We start from the raw sequence: 12,226 nt of genomic DNA on the forward strand, positions 1-12,226 counted from the left end.
GAAGACAGTACAGTTCAGTGGCATAACTTGTTTATTATCGAATAAAAATTGGACATGAACACGTGCAGACTAAAAACCAGTGTAACAAATTGACAACCCTAAAATGTTTTGTAATCAAGTCTGCATCCCCTGCTGTAAATAAAAAAAAAAGGAAAAAATTATATCATCAGTTTGCTTTTTTTGAAACTGTACAAAAACACAGCTTTAGCAACATTAACCTGCTCAAGAAACAAAAAGAAAAAAAAGCAAAGGAAACAAAAACCACTTGCCTGCCAGTCCCTTTATGTGCAAACATATTGATCTTTCCTGAATGATCGTTTTTATTTTACATTTATTCACTCAATCCCTCCACCGAGCAGTTTGCTTTTATAAATCAAAGCGTTCACATTTTGTCAGTGGATACCAATCCATCTTTACACTGTAAATAAGTTTCTTTTTCCCAAAGTCCATTAACTTTACATGTAAAACCAAATACATATGGGTAGGGTAGGCTAATGGGATGGTTGAGGTATGCGGGGAGGGGAGTATCATGGGAAAAAGAAAAACCTATAGGTGGAGGAGACGACGACAGGTCTTGGACTGATGTCACTCTTCTTCAATGCCTTTCCTCAACCACTGATCACATCTGACCGAGTGGAAAAAAGTCGAGGCTTACACTTATAAACCTACAAACAGTCCACTTCATGCTGGTAGTTACTGCTGTGGCCTGGGTCCCTCAGATGCACCTTCCATCTACAGTAACACAACATCACACACCTCTGCCAAATATCAGCTACAGGTGTGCTGTTGTGTAAATGAGAGTCAAAGCGATGAATGTTCTATCACCAGGACATTTGTGCATGCAGAGGTTATGTGCGGGGTTCAGCCACTGTGATTCCACCAAGTGTTTCTGGAATTGCCTCCAATGTCAAACCTTTATTTAAGTTTTTTCATTAGGACAAAAATTACTACAGATTTTGTGATCTGACTCAGGCCAACAAAATTCAAGGTTGAAGAAAATCGACATTCCTATAAATTATACTGCTTAAACAGTCAGTTTCAGGATACATGTGAGGAACCCAGAAAACCAACTGTGTTGGTATTAGGCTGGTAATATACCCAAAACAAAGTCAAATTTGGCGTGTTCTCTGCAGAATTCTAGCTCTGACAGCTGCAGTGGGCTCTCGGACATGTCAGCAATGTCATCTGACAGGTTGCAGGCAGCAGCTATCTGATTTACTTCCATGTTAGTTGTAGTGCAACTATTTACTGAAACTTCTGAAGAACTTGTAAGATGTGTCTGCTGACATGACTCCTGTTATTTGCTGATAGTGAACGATATTCAACAGTGATTGGAGAACTCGCCAGATTTGATTTCGTTTTGAATATACTGAAAACATGTCAGTGACTATCAGCCCCAGAGTTAGTCTGTTGGGGGTGTGTGCGTGTGTCTCAGCGCCGGTGACGGCTATGTCCTGAGTGCCCACTACTGCTGTGGTGTTTGCTCTTGTGGCTACGCTCCCTATCTCTGTCCCTCTCGTAGGACCGAGACCTCTCCCTCTCCCTCCTGTCTCCTCGGTGGCCACCTCCTCGCTCGTGCTTGTGTTTCTTTGAAGAAAGTTCGAAGGAGCTGCGGTCTCTGTCTCTCTCTCGTTCCCTCTCTCTTTCACGGTCCCTGTCTGCTTTGACCGGAGTGCGGGACCGAGACCGAGAACGCGAGCGCTTCCTCTTGTGACCGGATCCTCCACCTCCGCTGTTGCTATGGCGTCCGCTGGGCCTGGAGTCGCTATTGCTGTGGTGACTGGTCTTGGACTTGAGGTGGGGGAGGAGGGGTGAGGGCTGATGTCGCCGAGGCGAAGGGCTACGACTGTGAGAGCGAGAACGTGAGCGAGAACTGTAGGTCCCTGAGCGACTACGTCTGCTGTTGTAACTGTGGAAACAGAAGAGAAAAGAGGAAGCTGAGGAATATATTCAGCTAGTCAAGCAAAATGACCTATTAACACGCAGCTAATACATTAGTGATACACAACTAGTATCATATGATACAGTAAGAGTGATACTATCAACCAAGTTGGAACCAAGTTTGACCAGTAAAATGTCTTTCCATATTCTAAGTGATCTTACTGTCTGCGAGGGGAACGGGATCTTGACCGGGAACGTGTTCTCGAGCGAGATCGACTTCCACTCCTGCTGTTCCTCCCGATCTTCACCTCTTTCCTTAACCTGGCAGGGAAAGATGGAAGGATCGCATCAAGATTGAACTAGAGAAATTAAGACACACCCACACTTGCTAACCCTTTATTTGAATTATAAATAGAATTATGCTACAGATTAAGCGTAATGGGTCTAAAAAAAAAATTAGGATTCTTACCCATTGTGTGGACTCTTGTTGACCTGAGTCCGGTTGTCTGGCTCCTTTTTAACTGGTTTGAGGGTCTGGGGATTCGGGGACTTTTCTTCCACCTTGACCACATTTGGGGAGCAGGGCTTGGAAGCAGGAGAGAAGCCACCCAGTGTGGACAATGCAGGTGTACCATCAGGATTCAGGCCTTTGGCCTTCAGCTTGGCCTCTGCCAAGAACACTTTCCTCCGCTCTACCTCCTTCTCCAGCTGCTCATAGTTAGGCTGGGTGGGGGGAAAAAAAAAAATCACAGTCAGTTTACACAGACAACATTGAGTACTGGCTACTATGAGCAGACAGTGTTATCACACGGTTGCTAATAGGTTTGTTGTGACAGGAGGGTTCCCTGTTGGCATTTAGAGCAGGAGTCTAACAACTGTTGACAAAAAAATACCTTCTTTCTGGTGTAAAGTTTCAGGGTGGTGATGCAGATGTCTTTAATCTCATCTTCACTGGCACCAAACAGCAGGTACCAATGAGGTCTGGATGGCAGAGGTATCTGGGAAAAGGCAGACACAAAAGGTTAGATCACTGGGAGGTGCCATACAGTACAACCATAGAGGATTTCATGTGTGTGTGGCAAAGTGAAAAAAATTCAGGTAAGCATTTTCTCTTACCTGCAGAGCTCGGGCAGCGAGGTATATGCAGGCACAGGCGATGGTCTCAGCTTGGAACCTCACAAACACATTTGTCCTCAGGCTGTCATTCATGTAGTTCCTATAAATGCAAAAAAAAAAACACATAGAAACAAAAACATAGCATCTTCTCTACACAAAGCCACCTCTCACCCATACCCACATCTTCAAGTTATTACTGCAGGTCAATAATCCGTTACATTGGTCTACGGTGCTAACTACCTATCAGGGCTTTATATTTACTTTTTTATTGCACATAAAGACTTCTATTTTGTCCACATAGCTAATTCTCACACCTTAAGAAATCTTCACCATCCAGAAATTTGTGGTTGGTGACTTCTGAACAAGCTTTTAACACTAAGTGGTCACTAATATGCTAGAGAACGAGTTACAAACTGTGGACTTGGCAGTGACTGTATCTGAAGTGAATCTTTAGCCCTGATAGCTATAAATACAACAGCTATACATTTTAAAATCACACAGTCCTGAAGTGAGATAAGCATTTTAATGTTAACTTGATATGTTTAACTTTGTCCATTTCTCTCTGGGGCATCCATAGGAATGTTGTATGTCACAGGTAAAGCATGAAGACACAAATGGAAAATAATCTACTGAAGATCTGCCAGGACCATCTTACCAGACCATGACCTGAGAGTAACTACATTAGGACTAATGATGACCGAGACGATGACACATGCCTTGTAAGGTGGGGAACATGCAGGCATACAGATGAACAGCGTTCATCTGTAAAGCATTTGCCACTTTCAGATTGTTAGATCTGAGGGAACAGGGAGGCACAGCATGTATGGTGGGAAGCATGACAGCTAGTGTTTGGGAATCAGTGGGATGCTGATGTGATCACATGGCGAAACACTGGTCCAATATTCTGACAACTTTGCATGTTCAGTGTTTCGTAACACTAGGATTGTCACCTTCATATCGGCTGAAACATTCAACTGCAAAACTGAAACAACTTCCCGCTTCAGATAAATGCCTTCCAGCCATGAGCTGGAACTGAACCCCATTAGACCACTGATTCTATTTGTCTGCAACCCCATTCCATTATGCGGCAATGTAAGACTCCTCTAAAAGACATTAGGTTGCAATCTATGTCTCACTACTGAAATCTCTGTGCTACAAAACAGATTATGTGTCAGTAGGTTGTCTAGGACAATGAATAAATGAGATTAGCGCTGGGAGAGCATTAGGGAAGACAAAATGGCCAGGATGTCAATCAGGCGGGTACAGAGTGGTGTGAGCATCTATGTCCTTCAGAAACATAGAAGTCAAAAAGACAAAAACGTGTGACAACAGAAACATGATGACAAAACCCCCAATAAACTAATTTGATACTGATCCCACTCAGATCATTAAAAGGAACTACAACCAGGCAAGAAATAAAAAAAAAAAGAACTAATCACAAAGCAGTGCAGCTTCCTTTACACAAAGGCGACACTTCTCCATATGCGTACACTGTGTGCATGTCAATTTCTACCCATTCAAATTATGTGTACTGCTCCACTGGAAGTGTATCACAAACGATTGTTGAAAACCTGCCACACGGGGATTTACTTCCAGCCTAACCTGCCTTCAACAAATGACCAGACCTGCACTTTGGCAGGTCAGTCTATGCCAACGCTATTATAGATAACACGTGGCCGCTGCATTCTGACTGCTGCGTGGGCGAGACAGGTCCTTGGAGGCAAAACCTGAGAACTGGATCAGCCTGTAAGACAGACACATGTCTGGACACCACGTCAGTTGGGCACAGGACACAGTATGCTACTGTAAATATAAAAATGTAGGCAGGTAAGCTGGTAAAAAAAAAAACAAAAAAAAAATTCTGGCTAAGTTTACTTCATTGCTAGATGCAAGTAAACTAGAAAAAAAAAAAATTCAGAATGTAAATGTATCTGTAGCTACTTGGCAAAAGTTGGTATTACATTTGAAACCTTTGTAGCAAGACCAAAAAATACAAATCCTTTTGGACACCCAAGAGAAAACAAGACGATGTTGGCTGTTGGGAAAGGCCCGCCCGCCCCCTTCAGTGAATCTCGGCATTGGGACTGGCTGTCTGGAGAGGGGCAGCCAGCCAAAAGGGGGAGCTTCCTGAGGTCATGTGGTTGGAGGAGGCAGAGTTCAGAGGTTCTTTATGTGACTTACCAGCATGGACTACCCTTTAATCAAAGAGTAGAGAGAAAGGACAAAGTTAAACCAAGTTCCCTGGGCACCGCAAATCAAATAGACTTTACAGCAAAGCCATGTAAGGGCAGACAAGAGAGTGAGACACATAACAGGTTTGCAATAAAACAAATTGCTCCATCAGAAAAAAAAAAGAGGTGGAAGGGTTAAAATGGAGTGAGGGAATGTCGCAGTCAGACCTGGGCAAAATGGTTGTTGAATGGTTTTCAAATTTGTGCTTGAAAACATGAGGGGCACTCGAATCACTTATCTGGCGGGTGTTGTTTCCACATATGGATCTGTCCCAAGTTCCTAGCAAATAAATCAAGTGCTCTTCAAGTAATTCAACCTTTTGAAACTCGTTCAACTTCATGTTTAGCCCAGGTCTGGTGGAACTTCTTGCAGACATGACACAGGTTGCTGCTGTGGGGGGTGGTCAGTGGAGAGCTAAGAAGGAACTTACCAGGCTGTCTGGACCAGTGTCTGGTTCTTTTCACATTCTAGGACTTGAAGGTACATGACGATAATCTGGAATCATAAAACGAGACTACATGTTAAACACACAGAAACAGCCCCAGGTGTGACATTGTTCAGAGAAGCTGGGAGATGCTTCCTGTGTGGTTGCATCTGCACGGAAAAACAAACTTTAAGCTGAAGTAGCTAAACTACACAAGTGAAATGCTTTTCAGTGTGGGTTAAACTCACCTTGTGAGGATGCTTGACATGCACACAGAAGCCCAGCTCCTTCAGGACCCGCCGTTCCGCTTTGATGACTTGATTTTTGGTATTTATGTAGTTCTGATCAAGTATCAATGAACTTGGAGTCCTAGTTTATAAAGGAATCAAAATAAAATAATGTTTCCCCCCTTTCGAAATGAAAGCAAAGAAAAAGAAAGTGCCCTTCTGATTTCTTGCTCTCTTTTTTCCGTTTCAACCAACTCAAAGCAACAGGTTAAACTGTTTGCATGCCTGACAGTTTGCTGGGGTTTGTAGACTCCTGTGGTTCCTGTGAAAGCTTATGGGATCTTTAGACAGCCCTCAACCTCAGCCACCCCGTGTCACAGCTTTGACAGAAATATCAACGCAGATCACCGCCTACATTACTGTCTCAAAGTGCAGAAATATTTTAGTTTTAAAACTAACCCTAACAGTAGACCCAAATAAAACGCAAAACTAGATGTCACATATCATTCTCACCTATGTTAATGCACTGTTTTTGTCTATAATACTCTGAAGTGACAAAAACCACTGACTACTACACGTCCTGTTAACTGTACAGAATGCCTAGACTCTCAGATTATATTTGAAAATACTGTGCTGGACCACGAAAAATGTCCGCTGCTTGAAGACGGCACATTATTTACGGTGCTGTAGATGTCATAGAAAAATAACATTGTATTTTTATGGCATTTAAGAAAAACTTGGATTACCTGCACCCTAACAAACCAGTCTGTACACAGAAATGTATCAACTTCCCTATAAACTATCAGCCTACTGCGCTACGTACCATCTATGACAATACAGGAACTGAAGAACTTGAAAAAAAATTTGACTGGCACCTTTCTAATATCTCCTACACTTGCAAGTAGTAATTCAGAACTTTTTAGAACCAACAACAATCAAATTTAAGCTCAAAGTCTAATATTTTGATCTCTCAAGTAACACAGAAATTTAAATGAGAATGCCATCATGCTATAACCAACATGCACTGGCAAAAACTCCCAGAATCAAATTAATGCCTATTACTAAACATGACAATTGACAGTCCACATTTAAAGGCATACTTCCTACAAGCGCACCAAGAACACTAGTACACATTAACTACAGTGTTAAATTACTGATGCTACAGTGCATGCACTGACCCTACACAAATATATAATCTGCACAGACTACAAGTATCCAATAAATTATTCTGACTTCAACAAACACGGTGATATTTCTATAAAAGCCATGGGTAACAGTTGGTGAATGGGGGTTTTGCTCTTCGAGAACAAACAAAATGCATGGTGAGGAGCAGTCAGAGAAGAAAACTACATTACCCAATGGTCCGCAGACTGACGGACAGATACCCAAAGCTTAAGATAGAACCACAGGAGTCTTCAATGCGCCCCGGGGGCCAAGGACCTTCGGCCAACCTGTCATCCCCGATCCCAGTGCCCCGCGGTGGCTCAGACCACGGGCGTCTCCCACAGGAGGGGGGTGGGGTGGGGTGGGCCTGGGGGAGGAGAGAGACCCCCTCACATCATGGTTGTCATGCCGACTGCTTCATCTTACGTACCATTCCACATCACCCAGGCTTTGGTAAATGTAGCTGGTCGCTGTTAGTTGGTTGCAAGGGAAAAAAGAAGCCAAGTTAATGCCAAGGTCTGTAGTATTGACATGAACAGATTTGTATGAAGACTAAGGCACAAAAAAATTAAGCAGCTGTGCCTTGTCTTACAATGCACTCCAATTTTAAAAGTGAGTTTGTTGAGATATAATTTTCTGTGTAATGTCAAACTCAGATGTCATAAGTAGACAATTACACTTTTGAAACTACCAGTGAAGCGGAAACTGAAAAGTTTTAAAAATGGTTTAGAGTACATGGGTAAACAGAAGAGCACTTTCACAGCAAAAACAGATCAACATCATACAATATTGAATCAACACAAAAAAAGCCAATGCAATGCAACATATTACATACAACAAAATCTTCAGATATTATTTCCAAAATGAGAGGACAGGATTCAATGTCAGTGCTTACTTTTTGCCTCTGATCTGTCTCAAATGGTGGAACACATTGATGACGTCTCGTATTCGTCGTGGTGCTTCTTCAATCTTGGAGGCCAAGTTGATACAAGCCATAGCAACAATCTGTTAAGACAATCAAAGCAAAAAAATGGAAGGAAGTGTTCAATAAGTTAGGACAAGTATCACAGTTAGCCTGCCCACGTGTGAGCGGTAGATTTGAGCGATGTGACAAAATATACAACGTGACAACAAATTTATCAGCCCTCACATTACAATATTTTGCCAATTTATTCCACTGTATTTGGGTACTGAGGCTGAGGTAAAGGCTGTAAATACGTGAACTTAAGTGCTTTATAGCAATAATGAATTTGTGTTTTTTTTGTTGTTGTTGCTGATATATCACAATACAAATGTATACATAGAGTAGTGGAGGCTGTTGCCCCTATTGAGCACTTATGGTGACTAGCACGTGACATTAGATTTTTCTCAGACTGACCAATAACACTATTTAATAATACTGATCTTGTTACTATAATTTCCTGCAAACAGCTTGTACAAACGTAAAGTTACGGATACATAATTACTGATATCATGTCTCTATCAAGTCACACTGACTAGCCAACCAACCACAATATGAACGTGGGAAAAAAAAAAAGAGTCTGATCATGAGATGCTGTTATGAGTCTTCCATTATTAAAACTATCTGTTTTGATTCAATACCACGTCTGTTCTTCGACCGTGTGGTTTATTTCGTATTGATCTTCGATAGGTCATTTCTTTGTCTCACAGCAGTTCAAAAACTCTGCTACGTCGTTTCGACAATATGGCTGACACAAACGCAACCATAACGTTATGCTATGCTAACATCGCCGAGCAAACCGCGGCCTTGCAACGATCCACAAACTTGAACGAACTCACCTCAAAACTGTGCTTAACGAAGGACTTGGAGTAGAAAAATCGATGAAAGAGCACCTGCCCCGTTGCCATTGCCACCTGCGGAGAAAAATACAGAGCATGACGTTTGTCATTTGTACGTAATTACAATAAAAGCTAATCTAATCGTTCACTACTTTTACATCGTCTCCTTCTTGGCCTTCTTTGAGGTCTCACGACAGTTGGCATCCACGATGCTGCATTACTGCCAAAATACTGCCTAAATTCTAATTCTCCCTTAATATTCATTCATTTTAAAACCGTCTTTCCGGTCCCTAACCTTGCACAATGGACCGCCGCCATTTTAATTCCACCACGCCAACGTCAAATAGCTAACATTAGCCTCCGCTAACAACCAGGCCGTGGCGTGTTCAGGACTAGAAAAAAACGATCAAACCCAGGACGAGCTGAATATAACACACACTGATGCATAAAATATTATATATTATAATTATTCAAGAGGGTTTACCTGGGGTAGCCGGAGAAGAATGCCCGCCGACTGGATCAGTTCACAACCGAGGATGCGAAGGTCGGTCTCCGTGTTCAGGTCGAGGCCGTCGAGCATCGACGGCGTCGGCGACAGCCTTTCCTCCGGTATGAGCGAGTTGTCGATCGTAAGGTACACTTCCGAGTAGACTTTGTCACCGATAAGAATGCCATCATTGTTTGTGGATGCGTTGGAAGATACAGAGAGAGGACCTGCAGCCATCTTCGCCCGAAAAACACAGCAATGATCAGCTACGGCTAAGCCAGCCTCGACGGAACGACTGACAAAGTACGTGACGTCACCATCCTGCTCAGGCCCAAACGACAGTGCACATCCGCGGTGGTAAAATAGTTTCGCAATTTTGTGTAATTGGACAAAAACTACACCAGTTTCTTTAAACTGTCCACAAACTGCATTGGAGTATTACACGTAGCAAGAGGTTTAATTTCACTGTTTATCAATGGTCACTGATTTACCATTTTGTTCCTTTATCTCACCTGTGCGCTCAGATTCCAATAGTAGACTAAATTTTAACGCAGTATAAACAAAGTAAATTACGTTTTAAACAAATTAATATATATAACAATATATAATGTTGCTAATAAATAAACAAACAAATTTACCTCATTTAAAACTATGTTTCCATTGTTTTTCCTTTTAGTGGTAATTTACCTCATGCTTCCTTCACGTAAGCTCAGTTTTCCAACCTCATAAGTACAAATAATGACATGTGACCCCTAAAACAAAAACGGTTGTTTGTCCAAACAGTTTTCTTATCAGATTAAAACAGTATAGCCCCTTTTGATCCTGCAGCCACGAAGAAAACACCATAAAAGTTGTATCAGGTATGCATGACAAACATGTCTCAATCAATTTATTCATCAAATAGTGCCTATTATTATTCGGAGGCTCATGTTCACTAGTCATTATGATAATACTGCCATTCATTTTGCTTCTGAAACGTCACATCACATGTTGGTTTAAGAAGTATCACATTAGGTATTTTCATAATCAGGGTGTTGCGTTTCCGACATCACCCGATGGAGCACAAGGAAGCGACTCACCACCAACGGTTTCTGTGACGTAACTTACGGGAAAGTCCGGACTTCTCACCACTAGCGCTGGAACATATCCATCCGCCAGTTTAAATGAAATGAAATAAAATGAAAAGATTTATAGCAGCAACTCATCAGACTTTTATTGAGAAATCAGTGTTTGTATGCCTATTTTTCACACAGTGTTCTGGAAGTCATTAATATCTATTTAGTTATTTACTATTTAATCATTCAAATACACAATGATGCAAGAAGGGAGAGCAGGTCAATATTGTTTGTGAGAAATTATGAACTCAGTTTTAGTACTCTGGCACTGACTGTGCCAAAGAAGGCACAACTCCATGTGAACAGTTAGTACAGAGAACATTGTGTTCACTCACTATACAGCTCACAGGTTTTGTTTGGCCTGCATCCTTGCAGTAACTAAACATGGACAGTAGAGAGAACTAGAGACCCACCAGTTGGGGTTTCTGAAGATCTGTTGCCCCAAGTGAAGTTGTGGGTTTCCTGGTTTTATTGAGAGTTAGCTCTGTGAGGACCCATACCCTTGTAACAAAGCCCAACTCATGACCTGATGCTGCAATGCATTCTTCTGCAATGTTTGGCTACGGTTTTACTGCCAACAAGTGATTTATGGGCCCAAACTGCTGTAGTGTGTAAGTGTGTTTCCGTGAAAGTTGTATCTACATTCACAAACATTTCTGTGCTTGTTTGCTGCCTCTGTTGGTTTGTTGGCAAAGAGAGCAACTATCCTGCATGGGGCAAGTTTCTCTGCTCGTCATTTGGTATTTGGTGATTTGATTAATTGGAAATCTGTTAAAGAATTTGCACCACTAAAGTTAAATATCAACTAAGGTTGTATCTAATCTTGAGGTTATGTCTTGTTGAAGGGCCCAGGTCAAAATCAAGTTTAAAGCACTTAATTTATTTAATTTATATCAATGGTTTACAACATTTTTAAATGAAGACGTGTCTACTTTCAACCTCTTGGATTACTTATTTGAATAACTGTGACAGGTAAAATTATTTAATACTAATATTTCACAAAAAAGCAAAAATTAAAGTGAAGAAAATGATTTAATTTTTTTTTCTGTCCTTTAGTCTTGTGAACCTTTTACTTTGTGATCCTCTGGACTGGTTTATATCATGCTCACATGGTGCATGTTTCCAAATAAAGTTGTTTTTATTGAATTTATCACAAGCTAACTGACACACAGCAAACTTGGGGCCAGGTAGTTTTCCAGTTCTTTTCTGCATCTGCAAGAAAATATAGTGAAGTTGTCACGTTTGGTCAGCCATGTGCAGTGTACATGTGGACAACAGGGTACATATAAAACTCACAGAGGGAGGAAATGAGGGAGTCAGTGGGAGCCCAAGAGCAAATTATTGCCCCGGTTCCCACTCACAGTTTAATCCCGCCATGGCTGGTTGTTTCCTGAGGTTATATGTATTTGCATGTGTGCATCTGTGTGCACATGAAGCCATTATACGCAATAGCTGTAATCGTGCAAACACAGCATGGAGGTCCACTTTCATAAACTGTGTGAGGCTCTATGTGGCATGTAAGGGACACACACACACACACACAGATTTCAGTTTTACTAATACACCGCATTAGGTGGCACACTGAGGTCTCATTGTCCCTGTCATTAACCAACACCTACAACCAGCACCTCCGGCCCCCGCGCTTACGCAGTTACCACGACGACAAGAATGCTGAGCATTCTTTCTCCGGTTGCCCGGGTGACACTAATTATAGGGTGTGGGAGGGCTCACGGGACGGCAGAATTCCGAAACGACCAAAACCACGCAGGAGAGAGGCGTT

The 12,226-nt window shown here is 41.9% G+C and overlaps 1 protein-coding gene across 1 annotated transcript; it reads right to left on the reverse strand.

Annotated features, from left to right (window-relative positions):
* Positions 1 to 18: 18 nt before the first annotated feature.
* On the reverse strand, positions 19 to 11,564 carry ccnl1a (cyclin L1a). Its single transcript, XM_041046604.1, has 11 exons — positions 11,556 to 11,564; positions 9,329 to 9,652; positions 8,845 to 8,919; positions 7,940 to 8,049; positions 5,902 to 6,022; positions 5,660 to 5,724; positions 2,998 to 3,097; positions 2,775 to 2,879; positions 2,351 to 2,604; positions 2,104 to 2,202; positions 19 to 1,909 (listed from the first exon to the last, which is right to left on the reverse strand). Exons 1-11 carry the CDS (start codon positions 11,562 to 11,564, stop codon positions 1,432 to 1,434), a joined length of 1,740 nt encoding a protein of 579 aa, XP_040902538.1. The 3' UTR covers positions 19 to 1,431.
* Positions 11,565 to 12,226: the final 662 nt, after the last annotated feature.

The sequence above is a fragment of the Toxotes jaculatrix genome, chromosome 9 (genome assembly GCF_017976425.1).
Source record: "Toxotes jaculatrix isolate fToxJac2 chromosome 9, fToxJac2.pri, whole genome shotgun sequence".
NCBI lineage: Eukaryota > Metazoa > Chordata > Actinopteri > Toxotidae > Toxotes > Toxotes jaculatrix.

Excerpts from the sequence above, each read along its gene's own strand:
- ccnl1a (XM_041046604.1), bottom strand. Across the intron at positions 6,023-7,939 it reads AGACAGATCAGAGGCAAAAA|GACTCCAAGTTCATTGATAC; the intron begins GTAAGCACTGAC and ends TTTATAAACTAG. Across the intron at positions 2,203-2,350 it reads AACAAGAGTCCACACAATGG|GTTAAGGAAAGAGGTGAAGA; the intron begins GTAAGAATCCTA and ends TTTCCCTGCCAG.